The sequence below is a fragment of the Aquila chrysaetos genome, chromosome 13, assembly GCF_900496995.4.
Source record: "Aquila chrysaetos chrysaetos chromosome 13, bAquChr1.4, whole genome shotgun sequence".
Lineage (NCBI taxonomy): Eukaryota > Metazoa > Chordata > Aves > Accipitriformes > Accipitridae > Aquila > Aquila chrysaetos.
In genome coordinates, this window is record NC_044016.1 from 35,151,065 (window position 1) to 35,168,709 (window position 17,645).

At 37.0% G+C, this 17,645-nt stretch overlaps 1 protein-coding gene across 25 annotated transcripts in view; it reads right to left on the bottom strand.

The window, feature by feature from the left end:
* The window catches only part of AFDN (afadin, adherens junction formation factor), a 131,893-nt gene that overhangs the window by 43,056 nt on the left and 71,192 nt on the right, over window positions 1–17,645 (bottom strand). For 17 of the 25 annotated variants that reach the window (XR_003926259.2, XM_041128335.1, XM_030034673.2 and 14 more), the window contains 8 exons: window positions 14,608–14,628; window positions 13,721–13,866; window positions 12,402–12,496; window positions 9,371–9,636; window positions 8,721–8,864; window positions 5,574–5,772; window positions 3,708–3,811; window positions 1,219–1,305 (listed from right to left, as the gene is read on the bottom strand). Coding sequence is in view for 24 of the 25 variants with exons in the window: in XM_041128335.1 (XP_040984269.1) it covers window positions 1,219–1,305; window positions 3,708–3,811; window positions 5,574–5,772; window positions 8,721–8,864; window positions 9,371–9,636; window positions 12,402–12,496; window positions 13,721–13,866; window positions 14,608–14,628 (1,062 nt within the window). In the remaining variant the exon portion in view is untranslated. The remainder of the gene's footprint in view (window positions 1–1,218; window positions 1,306–3,707; window positions 3,812–5,573; window positions 5,773–8,720; window positions 8,865–9,370; window positions 9,637–12,401; window positions 12,497–13,720; window positions 13,867–14,607; window positions 14,629–17,645) is intronic. The other 8 variants (XM_030034696.2, XM_030034687.2, XM_030034681.2 and 5 more) reach the window with 1 other exon arrangement.

The following is a 17,645-nucleotide window of genomic DNA, read 5'->3' on the forward strand; positions in this document are numbered from 1 at the left end:
GAAGCTTGGTACGTATTTAATCTGGCGTATCTCAAGATCTAGTATTTGCTTCTCAAATTATTAACCCACTCCACCAAAATAACAGCAGAATATTGAGTTACATTTTTCAGATCCTGAATAGTTTCCTCAATAACTGATTGTTAGCAACATACACCTGATACCTGGTACTCCTTCACAGATGTCAGAAATAAATCTTAAAAGCTGATACCATGCAAGATTACTGTTTCAAGAACAGACTACGAAATGAGCAAAGTTGTAGAAGAAAAAAAATAGTGCTGTTTAGAAGCAATTAACTATGTGAGATAACTTAAAAGCAGTAGAACAATCATGTTTTCAGCCCATGCACTAAGTGCCAAGGAGGACTACAGCATTCTGAAGTTTCATGTACTACACAGTGAAGAGACATAGGAAAGACTTGTTTTATCTGTTCCACACCACGTAATGACAACAAGGACTTTTGGATATCACTGTTGCATAATTTATAACAAGCTTAAAACGCAAAGATTTTGTCTGCTATGTGACCCAGTTAATAAAGCAAAACCAACCAACTAGTGGAGTCCTCCATCTGGTGGCTGGAGTTGTATATGCATTCTATACATTACTATCTAGCGCTACTAAGAGTAGCATACACCCACAATTTCAGCAAGTCAGGGCAAGAGATATACCCTCCTTCACAAAGCTACTTAACACACTAGCTCTCTACTATAAAGCAGCAAAACTGAAGTCATACATGCATCTGTACACTGTGCAAAACATAAAGTGTTGTCTTCATAGTAGAAAGTATACAAACTTTAATGTATATATTTATTTTATTTATTCATCAAATTAAAAAAAAAAAACCAAACCACACATTTTATTCTTTATATCTACTGCTTTTCTTTCCTAGATACTTCTGCTACTTTTCAGCAGAAGTGCTAAATAAGCCTGTTTATTAAATGGAATTAATAACACTGTCAATTTTTGGCTCTGACAAAAGAGTAAACCTGTAGTAGAGGTTTAAACTTAAATGTCATAACAACTACATCCATATTATGTTTCCTCTTGTATTGTTCACATCTGTGTATCTTACAGAAACATTGCCCAGCCAAAATAAAAGTATGATCAGCTTGATGTGCACAACAAACTTAAGGGAAATAGACTTTTCCATTAACATTTTCCACAGCAGGCTGATTTAAAAAAGCTTTTTTCAATAACACTTAAACAAACTGACTTCCATACCTTGGCAGCAACAATGCTCAGGCCCATTCCATTTTGTTTTTTTAGTGTTACAGTGATAATTTCAGGTTCCTTCCTCAAAGGCTGAGCCTATCAAACAGGGAAGGAGAAAGAAGAAAAAAAGACAAGAGTTCATATTAGCTGCCAGGCTAGGAAAATTACTGCACAAAATAGTTCATCTACAATCAAAACTAAGTTGTTACTGCAGCAGCAGATCTCGCACCCTAAATAATATGTCTGGTACTCCATTTTAAAAGGTAGAATCTCTAACATTTGATTAACATGGATTCACATCATCAAGTATTACACCTGTGTTATGAACACCGCTGAAGCTTTGAAGTCTACTCATTGCTTCTCTTTCTCTAATTCAGTAAAGAGATTATTAATGATTCACAATTTGAAATAACAGGTCTATAAAACTGTAGTAACTTTTAATGAAAACTGAAGTTCAGACTCAGTAGGCCCCTATTAGAAAGGTGAGGGTGATCTATATGGAGCTCAGTTTTTAGTGCTGCATCTAGAAGATAATAATTCTGCAAAGATATTAAGAGGCCAATTCATTTCAGAGGCAGAGTTAAAGATTTCTAAGAAAGTTCCAAAAAATTTCACTTCTGAAACCTTTGTAACTCGAATACCACCAGAGCCCCTAACCATGTTCAGTAACTTTTTTTGTATCTTTGCAGCATTGCCAGTTCCCACTACTCAAAAAGTTGCCATCACAGCCTTCATTAGCTGAAGCATGTAAGTGAAAGCACCCTAGCTTGTATTCATATTAAAACCTGCTAACTGCAAGTTCCACAAGCGCATGACAAAGTAAAAATATAAGCAAAGGAACTTAATTCAAAAAATACTAACACTTTTTGATGAAGTTCAAGTATGAGAAAAGCAAGCAGTTTTTAGGAGTATTTTAGCACTCCTGTGCCAGGGATGGCAGAAGAACAGAACCTATTCCAACTTTAGGATTTTTTCCATTAATTTTACTAGAAATGTTATTAAACTAATTCAACAAAAAACATACACACTGGAAAAGGTAAGTCACTGGGAACATGAGTTTGCCATCAGTCTATCCTGAATTTCTCTCTTGGTCCACAAACAAAAGAAAATCTTCAGTGAAGATTTGAGGAGGACTGCCTACCCTGGGCAATTCTCCAGACTGTCAAGAAAAGGAGAATTGTGAGAAGTTTTGACTTGGGAGCAGGGGAGAGGGGGAGGACCTCAGAGCTATAAAATGGAACATGTACCTACTATTTAGATTATGTAGAGATGTTGCACCAAGAGGTGATTTGTGAACTGGCATTTAGAGCACAGCTCAGACAGCAAGGCTAAAGACTTCTGGCACTCTCAAGTGTAGCACATTCAATTAACATACACGCACCAGAGAGAAAAATGATTAGATCAGGTTATTTGAACCGTCTTACATGGCATTCATTTCCATGGATGAATGAAATAGTAGCATCCACTCATCCTGCATTTCTTTATCAAGCCTTTTTAAGGAAGACTGGCCAGAACTCTGCTTCAGCTTCTTCTTAGTATGTGGAACAGCAAATACCTAGTATGACTTCAGATGATTTTTGTTTCCACTAGCTCTAAAAAAATGCATTTCTTTAGAGTTACAAAGGGAGGAGGAAGAGTATGATGTCTCAAGAATGTCTCTGCTATATTTTCCTCAGTCAAATGCCTGTTTATGGAGATACCAAACCTGCAGAGCTTGGCTTATCAGTTCAAGACTGGGCTCTGCTGTATCAGTCATACAGATTTCAAAAATGCTCTCTTCTGCAAAGTAAATGCGTTCTTTAGGCCACTGCAGCAAGACTGCATAATGTCATCTAACATATGAACATGAAGCTATTTCTGTTTAGTTGCTCTAAAAATTATTGCACATAAAGCCACCATCTTTCCAAAACCAAGCTGCTCTGTAACTTTGGTATTCTTAGTTATCACATATTCAAAAACAACAACAAAAACCCAAAACAAAACAAAAAACCCTACAATAGAAAAAAAGCCACCTCACACTGAAGTGAAACCCTTCTTAAATAAGTATAATGAAAAGGAAAACTAAAGAATTTTTCCTGAAAACCTAGCAGAAAAAAAAGTACCAGATTACCACTTAATACTAAACACTTAGTTGGTAAATGCCAGTTTGTAAATAAAAGCAGCCTGCAGCTCCATTCACATTACAGGTTATTTGCAGGTGCATGTCTGTATGTATTTTTGCCGTGTTTAAAAGTAATTTCTTCACTCCCAGGGTGGGGGAACACAACAGACAAAGTTTGCTTACGTGAGAATTTTATCATGCCACAGCCTAGAAAAACACTTGACTTAAAAAAATCTGCAAGTAGTTACTTCAATTCACCAAATTACTGATGAACTACATGTTTAATTATGAAGCCTGTTCTTCCTAATAAGGATTAAAACTCATCACGTAAAACACAATGGCTTGCCAAGAAACCACTATTCAAGTTTTAACAATTATTCACTGAATCAATACTTACTAGCTCAGCATTCTCATGTGACAGGTGACTTTCATAGTCTGCACCTTCAAAGTATATCGTCCACGTGCCCGGTGACCGTGAATGAGGTGTTAGTCTACAAAAACCTAAATGAGAAAGTAACATCAACATGGTTATCTTCTCAACAGATTAATTAAAATCAAACAGCCTGCCACAAGGAAAGACCAAATCGCAGTATTTATCTTTCTATATTCATTACTATGTTGAATCTTGTATCTTAGATGCCATTATGCGTTTCACTGCAATTTTATGGTATCTACAAAATCCTAGTTTTATAGCTGTTGCTTCTGAGAAACATATGTATTTAAAAACACTACAAACTCATAGAAAACTCTTAGGCTGCAAAATATTGCATGACTCAAGAGAGACATGAAACACCAAGTCATCTTTTAGAATACAAACCACCAGAAAACTCTGAATAAGACAGCACCACAGAAATCTGTTTTGCAGAGTGTCTAGCTAGCTAACCAGTCCAGCATAGATTTGGCAGAGGTGAAGCTTCACCTGGACTCATTACTTTTTTTTTAATGCAACTGTGCAGTTAAAAGTGGGGTTTTATTTGGTGGTTTGGGTTTTTTTTGTTAATTAAGCAATTCCTAGAATTTAAATAAAATGGAGCCACAGCAGCTGAGAGGTATCCAACACTGACTCCTAAATCAGGAACAGTGAGAATCCACATCACAGTCAAATTACAAATCACTCCATCCAAATACATGAGATTCTCCTCCTTGCAAAGACCATCTTTCGGCAATTCATTTTACACCGATTTACTGCAAACCAGTGCCTCAGCATAATTTAAGGGATACCTAAAAAGTAAAATTTTGAATGTATGCATTAAAAAGGCCTTACTTGTAATAACTATACAGACATTTGTACGGCAAGTGAATTATATTTATTGATTAAAAAATTTATTCTACTAGTCTTCTTTAGTCTCAAGACTACATCCTCTGTAACTCACTGTACTTTCAAAACAGTCAGTTTCCTACTTTTTTTTTTTTTTTAAATGAAAGAATATGGCTTTTCTATAAACTGAGTTGGAACTAAAAATTACACAACTTCCCTGTGGGATAGAGTAAGTCTGCTTTGTCAATAGCCTCCTTTGCTGTCCTACCTACCATGATATTCATGTGGAAATTTTTAAACAACTGCTTTTCAAGCAGAAAATTCTTAAGAAATTATGTAACAAAAAAGCTTCTAATAAAATTGACTAGCACAAGATAAGAATCATAACTTGTTCATTCACTGTAAATGCTCTGACAGACCCCCTGCTTTACTTTCTCAAGTTTAGGTCACTTTCGCCCAATCACAAGAGCTCTCAACTTGTTATCTGAAATTTCGTTGGACTACAAATGCCCAAACCATACATTCTGACAGTGATGAACATTAAAAGAATCGGTTTTAGCTTGTGGTTTTTTGTTATATGGAAGCAGCGATGAGTAAAAAAAAAAGTTACTTTATTTAATTCACATTAGCTTTAAAAGTTGACTGTGAAATTTTTGAAGCATTACAAAATTTACATTTATGTAAATTTTTGCTGCTCTAGCACCAAAATCCAAAAAACCTCTGGAGCAAAGGCAAAACAAAGTTTCAGTAGGCACTAGTAACTCAGCACTGCTTATTTAGAACTTTGAAAGTGAATGAAAGGGACAGAGAGAAAGGGTAAGGATTAAAAATTCCTGCATACTTTTTATGGGTTGCAAAAGTAAACATTTAAAGAACACAGTACAAAAAGATTGAAACATACATAAAGAAAAAGTAAGTAGTCTACATTTAGCTAACATATATTTTGCATTCTGTGTTCGCTACGCCAAAAAAAGAAGATCATTGTACAACAACAGAAGAACTAACCTCTCTGACAGAGTGGATCTAAAAATTCTTGTAAACCACTTGGAACATTTCTGACAACATCACAGGAGTAGCCATCTTCTGGTAAAAGAAAAGGTAGCTGTAAGTCAGGATCCTCTTCCAGTTGGACTTCTCGGCCATCGCTGCGAGCAAGTTCATCAGCCGTATTTTCTGCAACAGTTACTACATTCTCTATCAGTTCCTGGATAGAAGGCAGAAAGACATTGTTACCATAAAGGGATAATTTTCATTAAAGAAAAAAAAACTTAACATTAGGAAAATACTAAGACTACAAGAAAAAGGACTTTGGAAACCAGATTATCAGATATAAAACTTCTTCAGCTCCACCATGCACAGTCAGTACAATGCATTGCTTTATTTGATTAAATCCCATAGATTATGTAGTTAGAGAATATAAGAGCAGCATTTATTTTTCTTCAGTATTTTCAAAACTTATGGTGCATGTTTTTACTTGAGATGAGAGCTGTATTTAAAAATACATAGCAGATAACATGCATGTGCAGAGGCGGAATCACAGGCAGCTTTAAAATCTTCACACTTTGTTGAGTGTATACATACTTCTGTAAGGCTAAATATATAGAAAAGAAACAGACAACTTGTGTAAAACAGGATTTTCAGCTCCATCAGGACACAAACACAGAGGACCAATGGCATATACAGTTCTCTAGTCTGGAAGCTTTATAGAACTAATTGAATTCTACATTTCCTGGGAGCTCAGTATAAAGTGAAGGATCCCTTAATGTAGATATCTATTCTTTACATAACACTGTAGAAGCACACAACACATGAGCAGGATCACTCAAGGTGCGGCAGGGAACTTTTAAGTTTTACATTTGGTGCACAGCTGTTCCGCTTAGCATCACAAAGAGCTCTATGAACCCAGTGTACTTTTCACAAGATAGCTACTGTGGTTGCATGTAGCACACAGTAGTTTTCCTTCTACATTTTAGACAGATCTGTAAGGTTCCAATAGGTTATCTATTATTAGATCATACGAACTGAGGAAAATTAATTCAGAAGTTAACAAAAATCAAATTCCTAACAACTTTGCAAAAAGTAAAGGTCCAAGCAGCACTGTGTTTCTACATTCTTCTATTTATCCCAAACTACTCAGAAGAGTGCACAACGAAAAGCTCTTCTCTCTCTCTCCTCAAGCAGTTCCTCCATTTTTCTGTTCCCTTAAATGCCTTAGGCAGGCCTAAGTTTTAGCTTGAAAGTATTCAATTGCTAAGTGAAATAAAAAAAAGTTACAGGCAACTTTTAAAAAGATATAAGTAGTAATTCTCTGAGCACTCAGTCTGTTCCAAGTTGCATGGTCTGCCTTAGGAACCAAGAAATCACCCCAGGTTTGACTCATCGCTACGTTTGAACAAGCAGGTAGCATCAATACTTAAAACTATCTTTACCTCTAGTTAACCACCATTCTTTCAGGAAGAGAACTCACCCCAGAGATGTGTGATTTTGCTGGCATCAAGACAGAATTACTACAACTAATTTATCTGAAGCTGCTACCAATATTACATATAGATTGCTTTACTACAAGTATTTGCTTTATCGAAGATTCAGATGTGATTTCCAGTCTCTTTCTACAGCTTCTACTTGGCTCCCAAGACCAGCTTGACAGTTTGGTCTTTATCTCACCCCAGTTACACAAACATGCAACTCAGAATCTGTAAGCTTGATACAACAATTTTATTACTGGAGCACAACGCAGAACACAGTTGAGACAACACAGTGTAAGTGTTCTCATCTGAATGTTCAGTTTCAGCAAATTTCCAGGGGGAAGTCAGATAAATCCAGCCTGTCTTTAGAAGTGCTCTTTGAAAGGGCCTTTTTACCATAAAAGGTGCTAATTTTTAAACGAATTACATCAAACTAAAGCAAGTAAAAGTAAATACATTTATATTCCTTTGAACAAATTCCAAGCCTTGAAATTTTTCAGATTTGGCAGCAGTAAGTCAGAGTTTGAGTGTACAAGTCTTTTTCATAGCAAGGAGCAAAGAAGTCCCAAATACCACTTCACCACAAGAGGACAAACTAGCCATGTTGTAATCCTCCCTCTGACACAAAGAAGACCGGTCAAATCTAGCACTGTATTTCTTTGGAGGTCCCTAAAGAACAATAATAACAAACTGTGGAATTCTATCTATGTGTAAACATGAAATACAAGCTATGTTCTTCAGCAAAGGACTTTTTGGTTTGGTAGCCAATATATAAAAACATATCGAAGCTACAAGTCTCCCTTAACACCTTTAGAACCACTGTATTAGTACCTTTGATTTAATAAACAGATGTATCCAAAGTTATTAAAAAAACAGACATTGTAGACAATGCATTCAGTTATATAAATATTAGATTATCTTCACCTTTTAAGATTTTTGAGATCAGTCAACTAGCCTGTAATCAGGGTTTACCTTAAGAGTTGTCATCCACATATGATTACAATTCTGCAAGGAACACAAAACCTCTTTTGACTTTTGCAAAAAAAAAAAAAAATGTTTCTCATGGGTAAAACTTAGAATAGTCAGTTATGTATTAAATATCAAAATAAAAAAAGTTCTGAAAACAACATCTCTCTCTACATACACGTTCCATGTATCAATCTGTCCATCAAAGGACAAACTGTCTACTGCTTGTATAAAGGGATTCAAGATTCATGGATTTTTACATCCCACGTGTAAAAAAGCTTAGTGTTCCTGCTTCTTTCTTTTGATTTCTACAGTTAAAATTTCCATCTTTGTTTCTGTGGTTATACACAGAACTAGCTTTTGGGAGTGCTCTGTGCACCTCTCCTCTACCGCCTTACTGGATATTTCATCCACAAATGGTGTAAGGTGCAGTGACACCTCTCTGAGTATGCTCAACATGCAGTGTTATCCTACATTCCAGCTTGGTGTAAGAGAGATTCTTGGTAATATCCTGCTCAAGCTGCAGTGAAGTACTCCCACCAAAGTTGGTGGCCAGAAGCCAGCTGATACCACCGATACTTCTTATTGTATGGAGAGCAGATCGCCCTCTTTGACTCTTCTTGTAACAATTCCAGATAGCTATTTTCAGGCAGTGCTTTTACTTTAAGTCTATATTCCTCAGGTATGTTAAACAGCACAGGAAGTGATAGAAGAGACTTACTGTTGGGATGAGTGGTTCATCTGGAGCACAGTGATAATTCTGCAACAAAGCTTGTAGCTGCAGAGAATTCAGCTTAAAGCAAGTACTGTTAATATTTGGAACGTCTGCATGTGAATATTTGTCCATGGTAAGCAATGTGGTTGCCTAGGAGAGAAAAAAAAAGGTCATAGGAGACAAATCCAAAGCAGAACGAAACCTTAAGCCTTGTTTCTGAGTTTTCTTTAGACGAGAGACAGGAGTAGACAAAGCAAAAATCCAGATTTGTTACAGAAGCAGCACAAATATCCCCAAAACAACCACTAATTATATCTTCTGTACCTGCAAGATGAATTAATACTAACCCTATCATGAATGCAGCATACCAATTTTTCAGTTACTCTGTTCAGCATAGTTATAGCTCAGTCTTATAAACAGAAATTGAACATCCTGTTAGCCAAAATCACTAATTATTAATTTCACTTGTAACTTTAATATAAATGATGTTAAAAAAATATATGTTGTGTTTTTGCATGCCACCTCAATGTTCCAGGATTGATAACACGCAAACTACACTTGTCCACATGCTATTCTCCAGGAACACAGAATATACAAATATTCTCTTTGAATATAAAATTATGGGAGAAATGTTAATCAAAAATACCCACACTCACCTGCACTATTCTGCTCAGGTGGCAATCAGCAGCCAATTCTAAACCCTGTTTTTCCGCCCAGGCTTCAATATGCCCCAACTGTTGACGAACAATAGCTCCCCAGTAATGTGAACATAACCCTGAATCTGGGGCCGTAACTAATCTGTTAAAAAGCCACATGTTGATAAAATGAAACAGCTGGGAGAAGAGCTGTATAGTCAGAGCAGCATTCACTCTACATCGTCGCAAGAGGGACATAGCCCCAGTCAGTGTATGCAGCACATCATCTACAAAGATAAAACAAAAAGTAAATCACATTCACATACTGCAATGTACAACTGATTGAGGCAATAAATAATAACACAGAGGCACCTAACCCAGGTTGGTAAATGCTAGGCAGAACCTGCATCTATTTAAGTTACAGAAATAAATTCACTGCTCTGTGGTTTTCAAGATGGAGCAACATTAAAGTGATAGCTGAAACACATTTTTTAACTCCTGAAATGAAAATAAATTCTTTGGGGGAAATATTTAATATACAAGTATATAATTGGTTATATCTGACACTTAAATCTTGTCCTCACTTGAGTAAACTCATTTTTCTATTATTTTTAATAACAATTTAAAAACTTTATATTCTACTGTTTCAAATGCACATTGCAATTATTCCACAGGTCCTTGCAGTTAAATATCAAATTGTATCCAAAAATTTCAGAAGAAAGTATGTGCATTGCATGATGTAATTTATACATTAGTTTTTTAAAATATTATTCAAATTTCCTTTTGCCCATTAGTTCACTGCAATATTATGCAAGAAGCAGTAAGGACCTCCTGTTAGCTTCACCGAGAGCAAACATCCCTACATGCTTCTTGGTAGAATGTATGAATGCAAGCAGAACATTTATCTCCAAGCCTTCTTCTAAGGCAATACTCTTATCTGAAATCTCTATTGAAGAGACCACCAAATTAATTTCTTTAGCATTGAAACACAGGATTGTGACTGGAAAAAACTATCTGTATAAGACAGAAATCTATAAAGCAGCTCAAAAGTAACGGAAATAATGAACATCATCTGCCTTTGTTCCAATGTCAGTTTGCTACTTTTTCAGGGTTTGTGTCCCAGAAAGTTCTCTCTGTTACACTACAGGGCACTAAAAAGAAAACAGTACATTTTTATATTCTTCCTTCAATGTTCAACACAGGAAAAAAGCAATTGCAGCAAGCTTAATACCCCAAAGACCAGGAAGTATATATGAATTTTGTATAAATACTCTTCATAGTTGAACAGAATGACTGTACTTAATAGCTCTGCAGATCATCTTTACTTTAATTATTCAGAACGTCGCTATTTTCTTAACTCTTCCTAACATTTTATCCTCGGTTAATTCCCTCAAACTTGAATATTTTTTACATTTTTCCATTTTCTTTAGTCAACAGGCTACATAATGCAGGAGGCTCTCACACTTTCCCCATGAAAAGCACAAGAGGGATCCTATCTCGGGGGCCTGTGCGTGAATGTGTTCAGCATGGAAAACAGCAAGAGGCACTGGAAGTCTGAGCACAGTCACTGAGCCGGGATTACAGACACAGCAGGATAGCACACATGACCAGAATGCTCTCATGGACAGAATATCCCACGAAGCTTGACATTGCTGCAAAGCGCTATCATATTTAAAGTATTGTGGCAGGGATCCCTGGCAGGAATCTACAAGGCCGGTCAGCTTCGCCTTAGTACCTGGGAGGTACTTTGTCAGATTCTCCCACAGCGTCCTTATAGTGACATTGCCGAGATAAGGACTGGATAACCAGATGATAAGGTAGGTAGAATATTGGCTGGACCGCTGGACTGGGTGGATTTGTGGATACAAAGTCTAGCTGGCAGTCAGCTATTAGTGGCTTCCCTCATGGATTGAGACTGGGACTGATACTGTTTAATGACTTTATTAATGACCTGAGTGATTAGATGGAGTGCATTCTCAGCAAATTCACAGACGATACCAAACTGGGGGGAAATACTGATACGCTGAAGGGCAGCAGTATTTTTCAGAAGGGCCTCAATAGGCTGGAGAAATGGGCTGACAGGGACTTCATGAAGTTCAAAGGCAACTGCCAAGTCCTGCATCTGGGAAGGAGTTAACGCTTTGCAACAGTATAGTCTAGGTGCCATCTGGACAGAAAGCAGCTCTGCCGAAAATGACAGAGATCCTGGTAAACATCAAGTTGAACATCATTAAGCAGCATGTCCTTGCCTGAAAGGTAGCCAGTTGCATACTAAGCTGTTAAGTTAGCAGCAGTGCAGCTAGCAGAAGGGAGGGAATCCATCCTTCCTATGCATTCAGCATTTGAGAGACTGCATCTGGAGTACAGCAGCCAGTTTTAGACTCCCCAGCACAAGGAGGATACCGATTTAATGGAGCAAATTCAGCAGAGAGCCACCAAGATGATTAGGGGGCTGGAGAAGAGGACATAAAAGAGGGACAGAGAAGTGGATTCGGTTCATCCTGGGGAAAGAGAAGGCTAAGGGCAAAGCTTATCACTGTCTTCATCTACCTAATGGGAGGGTTCAGAACAAGATCCCTCTCAAAGGTACACAGTAGTGATAGCATAGAACAACAGACAAACCAACACAAAGATTGCAACATGGGAAATTCCAATTAGATATGGGAAAAGTATTTTCACCATTAAGGTAGTCAAATGTTGGAACAGGTTACTCGGAGATGTTGTGGCATCTCCATCCCTCAGTGGAGACTCAAAACTCAACCGGGCAATACTCTCAACAACCTGATCCAGTTGCACCTGCCTTGAGCAAGACACTGCATTAGATGACATCCAGAGGTTCCCCTCCAAACTAAATTATTCCATGATTTTTAAACCCAATATAAATCATTGAATGTCACTACTGTCCTTTCTTATCATTCATGCAAAATTGATCCAAACAATTCTCAGGGGTTAGGGCAACTTGTGAATGCCATATCACCATTCAGAACAATTCTATTTATTACTAGTTAATTGTATGGTTTAAAAGACACAAGAAAAGATCAAGTAGTCTAACCTATTTTAGGCCTCTGAGGATTATTTTCCTCTGGATCATCAAGGAATGCTGGCATGTAGTTATTAAGCTCTGACTGCAGACAATGAACGAGGTACCTGGAAGGGAAGGGAAAAAAAAAAAAAAAGAACCAAAAAAGAAATTTTAAAATCCTGTATGTTTTCATTACGAATGCTTCTAAAGAAAAGAGAACTATCAAATTACAAGATTCCTGAAATCGCAGTGTTATGTATGTGACTACAGGGAACCAAATAATACTTTTTAAAAGGCCAGAGAGACCAGTTCTCCTGTACCTTTCCTAGAAATGTTGAAAAAAGAATTAGGTTATCAGGGAACAGAGCCACTTAAATGCAGTATCACTACCACACTTGTAAGCAAAGGTCATATGCTACATAAAGAGATGCTGTCAGGCCAAACTTTGGTTCTGTAAGACTGCAAAAACAATTTTTTCCAAACAGAAATACACTTTTCTCTGTTTTAAAATCTACGAAGAGTAGTATTAAAAAAAAAAAAAAAAAATATTTTCCTCTTCTGAGCCAATCCACAAGATCCTGAAATGGCCCTAGTGTTTTATGTAAACAATTTTTTGATTCTTGTATTTCTCTTACCTTTAACTACAGTGGATCTACAAATGAACAACAATTAAGCCTTTCTTGTTGATTAGTGCTGTGCTCACTCAATGTAGTTATCTTTGTTTGAGGACCCTTTTCTCAGAGGACTTCCCTTCCCATTGGATACTTCGTTAAATTTTTCTTTTAATCAGTATTGTAATTGCCTGAGCTGATGAGCATAGGTTGATTTTACCCCAAGCCAAAAACTGTCTTTAGTATTTTTAAGAAAAAAACTGAAAAACCCCCACTGTGCAAATTGCTATTTATGTGAATTATGAAAGTAGATAATGAGAAGCCCTTAAAGAGCGCAAGGTTCAATACTTTAGAGATCCATAAATATTGAAGCCTATGTATTTATACATTAACAGCAAAAACCTTTCCTCACATCTCCATAAAAACCTTAAATTAAGAGAAAGCAATCAACACAAAATAAATTTAAATAACATTTCCCTAAAATTTTCATTGACAGCCTCAACTATTGCAAGAACGGTTAACAGATGAAACTCCTTGCACAGCCCAGTGATCCATATTCATAAAACAAAGTATCTGTCTAAAGAAGTAAGGCTAGCCTCTCTAGTCCTCCTCTCAGATATTTAACAATACACAAAAGACATTATTGCTATACCTAAAATTTAGCAAAAATGTGAAGTTATTCTCAAACCCACAGATACGTAGAATATGTTAAGTGCAACGGAAGTTTGATTGCCTTACTTGAATGCCATTTGAACCAAGTGTGCCAAAACGTCTTGTGCATCCACAGTAATTCGGCTAAGATCTCTGTCTTGCTTTATGAAATTCAGTAACTCAGATGCATTTGCCATCCAAAAGGCAAGTGCCCCAGCAATATTCTTCTGTTTCTGTAAGCAGAAAGAAGGAAGAAATAATACAGGGAAATAGTCTTCTGATAAAGCACGGCAGCTTAAAAAAGCTCCAAAAGATAGACCAGTACCTTTTCCCATTTCACCAAACATATCTCAGATACCAGATATTTGCAAAATGTTTATATGTAAAATTGTAATTGCTGTAACTGGTAAGTTCAATTTTAACACTTTCACTGAACATATGAAATTCTGTTAAATTGCCAATAGCCATATCAATAAAGGCACGGCACAAGTGTCTAGTTATGCAGCGCTAAGAGCTTAGCGGAATGCAGTATCTGGTAATCTGTGCACTTTTAAGCGCATATTCACTACTGCCCACTGCCACTCTGATACTGCACTCACTGGCTTTGATACCAGGTGATTCAGTATCAAGTACTGATCTATCTCACCATCTCCCGACCACAAATGCCAGGCCAGGCAACCTCAGATGAAATCCAAAGAATAGGAACCACAAACAACAAAAAAAGAAAATAAAGGGAAGAAAAAGAACTTTGGTCATTTCATATCCACATTGAAGTGCGTTAAGCAGAAATTATGGAATGCCGTAAAAGTTGCAAAGTCAAAAAAGGATTTTAGTACTGCATGTTCCAGTTGCTGAATGAGTGTTATGAACTGTTTAAGTCCAGCTGTTTGAGTATTGTATTTTGATATGGAAGCAGCATGAGAAACTGAGCTAAGCCAACATAGCTAGGATCAGTTCCCAGCAATATATCCTACCTGATCAACCTGGTCTACCTCCTGGAGAAAAACGGACGAAGGAAATCAAACAGAATAGAAGAAAGAAACTTGTGAACAATCATGATAGCTTTAGAAATCAAACACTAAATATGAAGGTACAACACTTATGTTCACAGTTATACACAGATGCATTAATCAGTAGCTACGATGCAACTGAGCCCCTCTTAAAAAATGAATTATTTTAATAGGACTAGTAGCACAACAGCTAAGAACTGAAGTGCCCACATGTCACAATTAATTCAAGGAATGCCCTATACTAGTTGACATCCCAGACCAGTTGGTTATTCCATGCTCAGTGCACCACAGAAACCCCGCAGAACTTTTTGCAGGCAACGGGGTAAGTAGCCATCCAAGTAACAGATCCAGGGAGCTATTTGCCCACACTGCTGCAATGAAGACAATGTACAAACAAACAAAGGGGGACAGAAAATCCCCATCAGGAAAAAAACAAAACAAAACAAAAAACCCAAACAAAAATCACACAAACAAAACAAAACAAAAAACATAAAACACCTAGGACAGATTTAATACATGGCTTTTCAATTAAAGAAAAAAAAAAAAAAAAAGACTGTTTTAAACAACAAAAGAGTCTACTGAAATACCACACTAAGCTTCTTAAATGCTGGTACAGATAAGCTACACTGAGTTAAGCAAACAACAACAAAAAAAACCCCACCAGCTATGTTTGTCTGATTATTTAAAACAGAGCTCTTACTTAATTCTTTATGGCTTTCTATTCAGACCACTCTCCCCCACCTGCAACACAATGAGCTTAGACACAAAACTTTGAAGTGTCATTTGCTGTTACTACTATAGTTGGAGCTCAAAATACCAAATTACTACTGCTTTTTTGCTTCTTCCCCCTTTCCAACCAATGCATTCTGAACTGACTGAAGATGTGTTGGCACAGAGCAAAAGGAGATGCTCCTTCTACAAACAAATGTTAAAATTTGCAGAGGATCAGAAATGCCACAGAATGAATTGGGGGGGAAGAAAGGAAAAAAAAAAAAAAAAAAAAAAAAAAGAATACACACCCCTCCCCCCGGATTAAAAAATTGGGTTTTTTTAATATGAATTAAGTTTCTATTCCTAGATTTTTATTGAAAGCACTGAGCCCTCTCATAGATCTCTCCGATTTTATCCCTATCTCATATGAAGTCTTCTATAATATTTGCAGACACTAATGCAAAGGCTACAGAAAGTCACAGACTTCGTTTGTTAGCAAGTACTACTTGAGTAACTTCAGAAAGCTATCAAGTCTCCTTATGATCTAAGCAGGCAAAATTAGGATCTAAACAATTTATTTTACTCCCACAGTACAGCACAAGAGCCTGTGCACCCTCTACTTCTGTTTTGGGTGCCTCTCTCCCCTTGCTTCCCATCTGTCTTCTCTGTCTTTCACACCCTCAGATGCCTTTCAGTGCAGGCAGGCTTTACAGTTGAGACATACAAAAAAAGCTATTGTGATACAGCCACTTATTACATGGTAATTTAACTGTGACAGCCATCAATATAACCACTCATTCTACAGCTTAGATGAAGTAATTTCATTTGGCTTAGCTAGTACTGTTTATACTCCACTAAGACAGGTCGAAGCTAATGTCATTTTCCTGGTCAAGCTTTAGAATCAATGCATTTCTTTGTCTCCAGCCCATTAACCTTCAAATTCACTGAAGTTCTACTCTTTCATCACATTTGTCATTTTCCCCCTTTCCTCCAGCGTCTTCAGCTTGACATTTGAAAGAACCTCCTCCCAATTTTCTTCAACCTCCAACTCTCTTCAGTTTATTTCTTGCAACTAGATAACACCTTCTACAAACCACAAATGCAGCTACCACTTCCTTGTTGATGTCTTCCTTTAATTTTAGGTTGGAGATTAGATTGCAACTGTAGAGTTGCAAGGCTGTAGAAATAGCCTTTCACAAAGGACAGTCCAGACAAACACTTGGTTTTAACAGTTTTGCAATACTATTAGCAGGATTATATAAAATACACTTGCTTGCAACAACCACAAGGTCAGACTTAATTTGGGAAGCCCTTCTCAGTGCTGTAAATGAGTGTTTTCACAGGATAACCTATTTTCTAGCTGTGATTTGTTTTCTCATCAAACAGGTGTTTGAGACCACCTCCCCAGTATCTTCTAGCAGCTACATGGTTATCTATTCTAGTTCAACGCAAAGAATGCAGAACTTTATCTTTGCTTTCCCACTGTACCCATCCTTGTCACCCCAAGTCTTTTTGGGGTCATTGTTACTCATTTACATTAGTTGTATAAACCAGTGTCTTTCTTTGATTCAGTCCTGTAACTTCCAGATTATATTTGAAGCCTACCCTTTCATTGTTTACTTTCCATTCTCCCAACTAAATTGCTTATGTTCAGGCTCTTTGCATGTCATGTTCTCCACTACTGCCAGAGTATCCCCTCTGAATTTAACAAATTCACTCTTCCACAGCCAGATTTTTTTTTTTTAATAGGAGAACCTGAACGTTTAACTTTTGATACCATTTCAATTTTATCAAATATCCATTTACCACAGCATCAAGACTCAAAGCAATGTGCTAGTTCTTCACTTCAGAGTCAAACCACCTTTCAACCTCTCATCAGCTTCAGAACGTACATGAAAAGCTAGTTTGTTTTCTTACTGTCATGTGTCTTCAACACTGGCATTTTCTCCCATTCTTTCTTGTGAAAGGTGGGAGCCCACTGTGTTTACAGAGCTGTCCAATTACAACATTCTCCCTGCTGAAAACACCACTAAATCCTTCCGAAACCTGAACAGTTTTGGTTTACTGTGACACTCATGCCACTCTCTTGTTTACTTTCCTCTTCTCCCTTAATCAACCTGTTGTGTAACGCTTGCATCATAAATTCTCTAAAGCAGAACTGACGCATTTGTTAGACTTGTACAGTGCCTAGTGCAACAGGGTCCTTGCTCTATACAGGCTACTATGGCAGTACTTTTTGCAACAAACTTAGGCTTTTTAATAAATATAGAAATATATTTCCATTTTTCCTC